Raw genomic sequence first — 10,293 nt, forward strand, 5'->3', positions numbered from 1 at the left:
AAATTTTCCGTATAACTATTTATTATGTGTGAAACCGAGTCCACGTCATCTGGATGTGTCTCTCCACACTGGAAATATGCCGGCGTTACGCGATGTGTGACTGAATTCTCTTTACAGATTAAAAACTTGACTTGGATGTCTTTTCTCAGTGGTCCATGCAAACTGTTATTCTCAATTTAGTTGAAAATCGGAGTTTTCGACTAGCGAAGTTGGATTTTTCTCCAAATCCGTGCGTCGGTCCTAACTTCGGAAGTGGTGCGCTGTATAGTAAACCTGATCCGCTATTGTCGTCGCGGTTGAAACCCGAAGCACAGAGAACAGACATCCAGGCTAGAACAAATTTCATTCAGAAAGTTGAGTAAGGTTGCAAACCAATACATGATGACAACACTAACGCCGCCAAACACCATATTGCCACAGTCAGTGGTGAATTGAAACATTTCAAGTGGTGAATAAAATTAGTATGGGAAATTATCCGATTGCAACGCCACGCTATCACAGAGAACAGACATCCAAGTCCAGTTCTGAAGCTGTGTAAGGAATTTAACGGCCATTTGAAATCGGCAACACAAGTGGCAATAGCGTGGCGTTGCAATCGGATAATTTCCCATACTAATTTTTCTATACCGAAAAAGAACGCTGTTTAGCGGGACCGAACCAGCCAGGTCGTGGTGGAGACTTATAGTAGGATCTAAACGTGATATGGAACTGAGAAAATAGGAGATCTAGTCACGATGGTAGTTCAGAGTAAACTAACGTTCACATATATTCCTTTCATCGTTTTCACCTTCGTTACGACCTCTCTTCGGAAAGACGAACATCAAATGACATATCGAACGCGCTAGGGGTGCGCAAGTAGTACATACATATCAATTCTTCCCCCTTTACGTAGATCAAACTTATCTGATCATAAACTTAAACTTAACTTAATCCATATTTGCTATCAACAAAAAAACATTGTTTCAATTTCAGAAATTTTGTAAAAATGATTCGATAAACTCATGAGTTCAACTGTAATAGAAATCATCACTATGAAACACTTTCTTCGTGCGTTTGGATCGACGGAGTTCCGTTAGGCAGCTTCCTGAGTCCTGGCGTTTCCTCTTAGCGCCTCCCTTCGGAGTTCGGTCTCGATTATCCTCACCATTGGGCGGGTCGTCGACAGCGGACAGATTGTCGCTTGTTGGTGTTTTGCGCCCAGGGGACATCAGGGGTTCGTTGCGTGGTTCCTGGCTCGTAATCCAAACATTGGGGCTTTGCCATTGTGTAGACCCCTTACAGACTCTGATCTGCGTCCTGTGTGCCATTACTTCCGCGTTTCCAATGCATATCTGGAAAAAATTTCGAGAAAATTTTTTAATAAAAATGGCCTTTAACCATCTTGCCTGGTTATGGGGGTTGTGATTCTTATACCATAGTTCATCCCCAGCAGTCAGTTTGTCCAAGGCATCTTCTTGAACTTTCGGAATTATTCCGCTTTGACGCCTAGAATGAACATCATCATGTGGGTGCGAAATGTCCATATACTTTTTGTAATGTTTTCGTGGATCAACTAAGTCTAAAATAGTCTTTGGTTTGTATGCGAAAATTCTCTCCGCCGGAAAAACTCCCTCCTTTGTCAAGTTGTTGTTTCTATAATTAAATAAAAACAGATTTATCTGGTCTTCCAGTTCCAACTCCGAAATTTCGGGATCCATGAGGAATCTCTTGAGGACTTCCTTCACAGTTCTCACCAACCTCTCAGCTTGGCCGTTACTTGCTGGGTTATAAGGTGGACTTTTCATTACTTTTATCCCTTGCTTCTCTAGGAAATCCACGAAACCCCGAGAGTTAAAAGGAGGACCATTGTCCGAAACCAAAACGTCTGGTAGACCAAAGCGCGCGAAATAAGCCACTAACTTTCTTAAAACTTTATTACAATCTGTACCATGTACCATTTTTTCCACTTCTATCCATTTGGAGTAGCTGTCAACAATCAACAAATAGGTACGATGCCCATAATAGAAAAAATCAATATGGATTCTACTGAATGGTCTAGTAGTAGGTGTCCATTTGGCTATCTCCTTAGGCTTTGGAATAATTGCCATGCTATTACAGCACTCACAGTCGGTTACATATTTTTCAATATCGGTATTTATACCAAACCAATACACCGTATTTCTTGCTAATTGTTTCATTTTGACTATTCCCGCGTGGTTTGCATGCAGTAATTTCAAGATTTTTTTCTGATATACTTTTGGTATGATTATTCTGTCCATAAAAAGAAGACAATCGTCCACAAGCTCTAAATTCAAATAATTTGAGTAAACATCTGCAAATTGCCTATCCACTCTTTCCGGCCAGCCATTTAGCATGAAAGATATTACTTTTTGTAAGAACTCGTCCTCTTTAGTTGCACTGGCGATTACTTTAGAATCAATTGGGAATTCGTTACTGAAATTTATACTGCTAATGGCTTCCGAGTCTATCTGGCTAGGAACTTCCTGCTGCAACGGGAATCTTGAACAAAAATCCGCATTCCCTAATTTATGCGATGGTCTATAAATTATGTCGAAATCATATATTGACAAGTCTAATACAAATCTTTGCAGTCTTGTAACAAAAATTGAATTCCTACCCTCTTTACCAAAAATACCAACTAAAGGTTTATGGTCCGTGTAAACAGTGAAATGTTGTCCATAGAGATACTTGTGGAATTTCTTAATGGTGCAAACTAAAGCCAAAGCCTCCAAATGCAAGATGGGGTATTTCCTTTGAGCCGAATTTAATGAGAATGAAGTGAAACTTATTGGCTTTTCAACATCGTCTACCACATGAGCTATTAATCCTCCCAAACCATAACTTGAAGCGTCCGAAATTACCACCATAGGCTTCTTAGGGTCATAGAATTCCAAAAGATCTGTCTCAATAAGCAAATTTTTGCTTTCAAGAAAGGCTTTTTGACAATGGTCGTCCCAAACGTACTTTGTATTATTCTTCAGTAAATTATATAGAGGATATAATTTTGAAGATAAGTTTGGTATGAATTTATGATAGTAATTTAAAAGACCTAGGAATGATTTGAGTTCAGATTCGTTTTTTGGGGCATTTGCCTTTTCGATGGTTGAAATTTTGTCTGAGCAAGGTCTAAGTCCTTTATCACTAATAACATGACCCAAATGTGTCAGCTCCGTTACAAAAAATTTGCACTTTTCAAAATTCACTTTTATATTAACATTTGCCAATCGCTCTAAAACCAATAAAAGTTTCCTCTTACATTCTTCGGGAAGATTCAAATATTACGTCCATCGTTTTTTGGGATTTCTAGACCCCCCCTCCCCCCTCTGTCACGCACTTTTCCTATACCCAATACACGTACTGTCACACTTTTCTAGACCCCCCCCCCCCTCCCCCAAATGTTGGACGTAATTTTTGAACGTTCCCTTCTAGAGTTTTCCCTGCTATCAAAACATCATCAAGGTAACATGAAACATGTTCTATTCCTTCTAGTACCTTGTCCATTACTCTTTGAAAAATAGAGGCACTTGAAGATGCCCCTTGTGGTAATCTGTTGTATTTGTATAATCCCTTCATTGTATTGATTACCACAAATTGCTTGGATCTCTCCGTCAATTCTAGTTGGGTATATGCGCCTTCTAAATCAAGTGCACAGAAAATTTTACAACCGGCTAAATTGGAAAAAATATCCTGTGAAGTTGGTAAAGGGTATGTATTCGGGACAATGGCTTTATTTATTGACACTTTACAATCGATTACTAACCGAATTTCACCGTTCTTCTTCATAACAACGATAATTGGAGAAGCCCATTCACTACTTTCAACTGGTGTAATAACCTTTTGTTCCTCTAATTTATCCAAATACGTTGAAACCTTATCCTTTAATCTATAAGGAACCTCATACGCCTTTTTGAATATCGGAACTTCATCCTTCATCATTAGTTCTGCTTTAAATACAAGTATGGGCGTCGAAAAATTCTTTTTGAATACTGTAGGGAATAGGGTCCTAAAATTAAAGACGAAATCTCGCTTATATTGAATAATACGATCAAGCATGGTATTCTAATCGGAATTGTACTTTACTCGAACTTGAAAAACAAAGGAATAATGAGAAAATTCGTAATAAGTAAAATGGTAAATAGTTCTACTTTGACATTTGAGGTCAAGCTTGTGTGACTGAGCTCGACATTTTTCGCACTGGGATTTCAAAAATGTTCCTATCTGACATACACGGTGAAAAAAAATCACTCAAAGTATGTGTTATAAGCTAGGGACGAAACAAAAAACTAAAAAAATAAAAATTATATATTTTCAACTACGGTTAATAAAAACGTCAAAAATTGAGTAAATATGTACTCTTGAACCATATATTGTGGTTTAAAACAAGAATCCCGATAGGACTTTAGGAGCCTATTGTTTTTTTAAATCTTCTATGGCAATTTTACCAGAGTCCATATTTACGTTGTTAATGTGTAAGCCATTCATGAAGAACTGTCTCCAGTTTGGGTAAAATACATCAAGCCAAGTTCGACCTAAAAGTGGGTAGAAATCATTTTCGCCATCTAAAACTAAAAGTTGCATTAGCTCTTCTCTTCCATTGAACTTCACTGAAACCCTTGCTTCGCCTGCAATTCTCAATTTTGTCCCATTTACTACCATCAATGGCTCACTGTAACTACGGAGAGGATTATCAAACTTTGAAAAATATCGCCTTTTACTTATAACCGACACAGAAGCACCACAGTCGACTTCCATTTCAAGGGATTTGCCTTCAATAACGACTAACACCAAACACGGATTACTAATCTTATTAATAGAAGACACCTGCATGCATTGTAGATTACCTGAGTCACTGTCCTCGGTATCCTCTTCGTCTCTGGTTTGCATCCGGCTTAGCAACTCGTTTATGTGTCGGTCAGATGATGGTCCAGGCCTATATGATTCTACCAGATTGACGGCGTCGCGGTTCAGGTTCTTTAGTTTGAAGCACTTCTTCCGGATATGTCCCTTGATACCACAAAAATTGCATATCATTTGGGAATAGTCCGGACGCTGCCATTGCCGCTGCCCTCCGACTCGACCATCTTGCCGGTAGTTGTCCGCTTCAGCACCACGCCGGTCTCTATAAGATGGCTGCATTTTCCCTGGCGATCTAAATCCTAGTCGGGATTTCACTGGGCCTCTGCTACTAGTTCCACCTGCATTGTGTCCAAAACCCGATTGGTTCCTAGCTAAATCATAGACCCGAGACAATCTATTTGCTACAATTCCATGTGTCCCACTCGACCTATTATTTACTGCTGCTACCATATTTGAATTTCCTGAATTTGGTTGTTCAGCAGCTCCGGCATTAGCCCGGGCTACCTCCCATGTAGCAATTAACTTTTCAGCGCTTGCTAAAGTAAGCTTATCCTCGCTTAAGAGTCGTTGTCTAAGCTTCTTGTCGCTTATTCCAGCAATAAGGCGATCAATTATGGCCACTTCCTTAAAGTTTTCGAAACCGCAAAATTCGGCCTGAAGTTTGAGGTTCAAAACAAAATCCTCTACACTCTCGTCTGGATTCTGTATTCTAGTACTAAATTTATATCTTTGAACTAAATCCGTATCTGTTTTGTCTAAACGACTTTTAAGTTTTGAAACAATGTCGTCCAATGAGGCTTCCTCAAAATTCCCTGCCGGATAGAGCAGTTTCATTTCGGCAAAAATTACCGGACCACTTATCGTGATAAAGTATGCCTTTTTCTCGTCATCTCTTATTTTGTTCACCCCGAAAAAGTATTTCATCCGGGTGTACCAGTCATTGAACGATGTTCCCCTACGGTAGGGTTCAATAGAAACAGCCACACTGGTACTCATTGTCAATCGAACAATCACTCAAAAGTAAAGGAACAATATAGTATTCAAACGTTTTTCACCGACCTTTCGTACCGGGCTTGTTCGTTGATCAATTACTGGTTTTTCTCCTCCTGCCTTGGAAAAAGCGCCCACCAAATAATTCCGTTGCACTTTCGCTTAATATTTCGACCTTTGCCGTTTCGTATGATAATGCGAATTGTCCGCAATAGAAGCAAACCTGCTGCAAACAGCCGGTCGTCCGAGTCTACCCTGGGAGCAGGCACAAACGGGATGACAAATTTGGCCTCCAAACCAATGCAGTAGCCAGAAAGATGTACGAGCTAAAACTTTTTCTGTTAGCTTTGCACGCGTTACTTTTAGAAACACTACTTTTCTCGCCGCCACTTTTCTATACCGAAAAAGAACGCTGTTTAGCGGGACCGAACCAGCCAGGTCGTGGTGGAGACTTATAGTAGGATCTAAACGTGATATGGAACTGAGAAAATAGGAGATCTAGTCACGATGGTAGTTCAGAGTAAACTAACGTTCACATATATTCCTTTCATCGTTTTCACCTTCGTTACGACCTCTCTTCGGAAAGACGAACATCAAATAACATATCGAACGCGCTAGGGGTGCGCAAGTAGTACATACACGGTTGTTTGAGCAAACCCATCGATGGGTAAAAAAACACTCATTTTTGAGAAGCATGCAGATCTGTCAAAACATGGGTGAACTCAAGAAAATAAAAAGAGTAAAAAATACCCATTTAAAGGATCAGACCATCTACCCATTAATGGGTGAAAAAGTAGTTAGAGCGTTGGGAAAGTCGAGAGGTTCTTCTGTTCAAAAGTGAACAATTCGACATTGATTTTTCATTTGGGCCTAACTGACATTTTCGAGTTCTCTTCGTCGATCCTCTCTTTGTGTTATCACAGAATGTGTATTGAGTTTTCCAAAGATTTTTTGGTTGAAATGCGAAGAAGACGACTACATGTTGCTATAGAAACAAAAAGAATAATGATTTTGTTTGTTTTGATCAAGTTATTAGCGAAAGAGAGAGTCGACGAAGAGAAATCGATCAAGTCAGTTAGGCCCTTATGAAAAATCATTGTCGAATTATTTTACTGCTCCCGCTTGCTGAAGGTTTCCTGCATTAGTTCCTCGATTAGTTCAAATAAACTTTAACACCGTATTCTATACAAAAGGTAAGTAACGCACATTATTCAATACTATAGTTGTCAATATTTCATGTGCAAATTTTTGACAATTTTAAGGTTACAATTTGGAATACACCACCAGGATGTTCAAGCTTCCGGATTCCATCAGTAGGATGATGATTTTCAGCAGTAATTATAATGTGAATGTAACTAATATATTGTACAGGCGCAAGAAAATGTATTATTTTTTTTAAATAAAGCGTGAAGACTGACTATTCTCAGTTCATTTATTTGAATTCCATTGAAATTTCCTGCTCAAAACTTCTTCCTCAAAATGGGTATTTTTTCACCCATTTGACGGTACCGCCGCTTTTTCAAAATGGGTAAAAAATTACCCATCATTTGACATAAACTGTGTTTACCCGTTAATGGGTAAACAGCCTTTACCCATTAAATGGGGAGAGGCACTTCTAGCGAAAAAGGGTGTTTTTTCACCCATTAATGGGTTTTCACAAACGACCGTGTACATATCACTAATTTTATTCACCACTTGAAATGTTTCAATTCACCACTGACTGTGGCAATATGGCGTTTGGCGGCGTTAGTGTTGTCATCATGTATTGGTTTGCAACCTTACTCAAGTGAAGATTCAAATCCAACTTTCTGAATGAAATTTGTTCTAGCCTGGATGTCTGTTCTCTGTGACGCTATTAGCCTGTGCATGCCGGAAGGATCGACTTACGAATGACACTAATGAGTGGAGCTTTTTGTCGATCATTTGAAGCTTTCCACAGTGTTCGACATTCGATGAAAAAATCTTATTGGAATCGTAAACAACAGCTTTTCCCATTGAACCCTCATTGACTGAAATTCAATTCAACCGTTATTTTGATTTTCAGATTACACTGAGAAATATTTCTACTCAGTGGCTGAGTTGGACTTACTCAGAAATCGAAAAATCTTTCGTCTCAGTTTCCGTTAAAAGTGGGACAACCCATTGGCAATGGGTTGTCCCACATTAAGCTGAAACTGAGTAAGAATACAAAGGATTTTTCGATTTCTAAGTAAGACCAACTCATCCATTGGGTAGAAATTTTTCTCTGTGTATGTATAATATCTCACAAATCGCAAAAATCGCATTAACCTGAAATTTTTAGCAAATAGGGGAATTCAGGTATTTTGGACAGACCGTTACGCGTATATAGAAGAACTTACGTATTTTCGACAATTTTGTTCTCTTCGTCATGGGGTTTTTTTGAAACCTGTTGATCTAAAAGTTGGTCTCAAATCCCAACCAAGCTGAGTTATGTGCCCAAATTTCAGGCAATTCGGCCCACAAAAACCCCCCATGACGAAAAGAACAAACCTGCCGATAATATCCTTTGTCGCCCTATTTCGGACATTTACGGCAAAATCAAATGGAAGTGTCTAAAATATATACGCGTAATAGTCCTCGTAACGGTCTGTCCAAATTACCTGAATCACCCGAGGAATCACCCTACTCATCAAGAGGTGCCATGTGCCGGAAATGCTTCTTTTTGGAGTAATTACTTTTGTCCCGGTAGATTGCTATCCTGGCCCTCCGTGCATTGCAACAGCAGTCGAGTTATGTCAAACACACAACGCTACGGTGGCGCTATCTGTTCATTTCATAGCGACCGTTTTAGTTATTTTAATGGTCCATTAAAAGGTTCAAAATGGAATACACTCGTTTGAAAAGGGTATTCTGCTTAGAGGAGTCACTGAGGAAGATTACAAGTGGAAGTCGAAATACGCGTATCAGTCAAAGGATAAGCCTTAGAGGCTGGAATTAAAATGTACAGTACAAAACTAATCAATTAAAGACATTTTGTTAGATGGAGGTCGTTACAATAAATAAATAATTAAATTAAACTGCCTAACCGTTGAAAAAATCTCCTTTCTAGTGTGTAGTTTTGCATTAATTTAACGAAAAAATGTATTATGAAGCATAGAACTCCCAGCTATTGTTATACTTGCAGTAACTGATTTTGTTAGTTCTAATTTAATTAATTTTGTTAGTTCTAACAGCGGTGTCATGGTCGCATTTTTTTCCGCAGTCAAGTTCGCAGATTGTGAACAATCCTCGGTACTCACTTTACGTAATTTATGTTTAGTCCCTTACTGTCAGAGCTGTCAGATCAGTGTAACACGCTAAAAAAAATTACACAAAAGGCAATTTACACGGAAAAAAATACACGGTTATGAATATTTATTGGGTACCGGACTGGTCACCGAAAATTTGATCGTTTTCTTTGGTACATAGAGGTCTTGAAATTAGTCTATGGTTCTAATTTAATTTGATCTTCAATTATTTTTTTCATTTAACGAATGATAATCTTTGAAATATTACTTACCTTCACGTAAGTCTATTGTCGCGGTTGAAACAATAAATTTTTCTTCAAATAAATATGTGAAACTTAACGTCGGACGTAATGCGCTGGACAGCAGATCTGGCCCTCTATCCAGCGCAATATGTCCGAAGTACGTCCAACACACGGTTAACGAAAAAATCGATTTTCGCGTGACAAAAAAAAAAAAATTTTCAACTTCAAAATAACGGTTGGATTGAATTTCAGTCAATGAGGGTTCAATGGGAAAATCTTACTGGAATCTTATTGGAATCGTAAACAACATACGATTCCAATAAGATTTTCTCATCGAATGTCGAACACTGTTGAAAGCTTTAAATGATCGACAAAAAAGCTCCACTCATTAGTGTCATGCGTATGTTGACTACGCCTACGCGCACAGGCTAATTGCCACTTGTGTTGCCGATTTCAAATGGCCGTTAAATTCCTTACACACACAGCAAAAAATAAATGCAACCCGCCCGATGTAATTCATTCCGACGCACTAAATAATCGATGTAATCACGATTCCTATGTACGATTACATTGTTTTGATGTAAAATCTTTTGTTCTTATGTGTATTGCGGCGCTTATAATAAATCCACATTGGGCGGCGGCGATATGCCCGCGAGGAGATGCCCGCGATACAGACGCAATGTCAAAATCGAACAGATACTGTCACCCACCCAGCAGCATCGCAGCAGCCTTCAGGCCGTTCATATCAAAACAAAAGTTAACACAATGGCAACTCAGGTGGCCAGAAATCGTAATAATATTTATCGCGACATTGATTCACTTATATGCGTACGCATCACCTCGTCGGCTTTGTGTTTAATAATCGGGATGTTATTTTGTGATGCTGCAGGGGGATACGGCTTCATCTTTTCCATTTCCACATTGCGTCTGTATCGCGTGCATCTCCTCGCGACCAT

General features: G+C 39.0%; 1 protein-coding gene across 1 annotated transcript; it reads right to left on the minus strand.

Annotated features, from left to right (window-relative positions):
• Nucleotides 1-615: 615 nt before the first annotated feature.
• LOC109431114 (uncharacterized) lies at nucleotides 616-6,440 on the minus strand. The gene is made up of 2 exons (XM_019707293.3): nucleotides 4,842-6,440; nucleotides 616-1,331 (listed from the first exon to the last, which is right to left on the minus strand). Exons 1-2 carry the CDS (start codon nucleotides 5,851-5,853, stop codon nucleotides 1,276-1,278), a joined length of 1,068 nt encoding a protein of 355 aa, XP_019562838.2. The 5' UTR covers nucleotides 5,854-6,440; the 3' UTR covers nucleotides 616-1,275.
• Between the last annotated feature and the right edge of the window lie 3,853 nt (nucleotides 6,441-10,293).

The sequence above is a fragment of the Aedes albopictus genome, chromosome 2, assembly GCF_035046485.1.
Source record: "Aedes albopictus strain Foshan chromosome 2, AalbF5, whole genome shotgun sequence".
Lineage (NCBI taxonomy): Eukaryota > Metazoa > Arthropoda > Insecta > Diptera > Culicidae > Aedes > Aedes albopictus.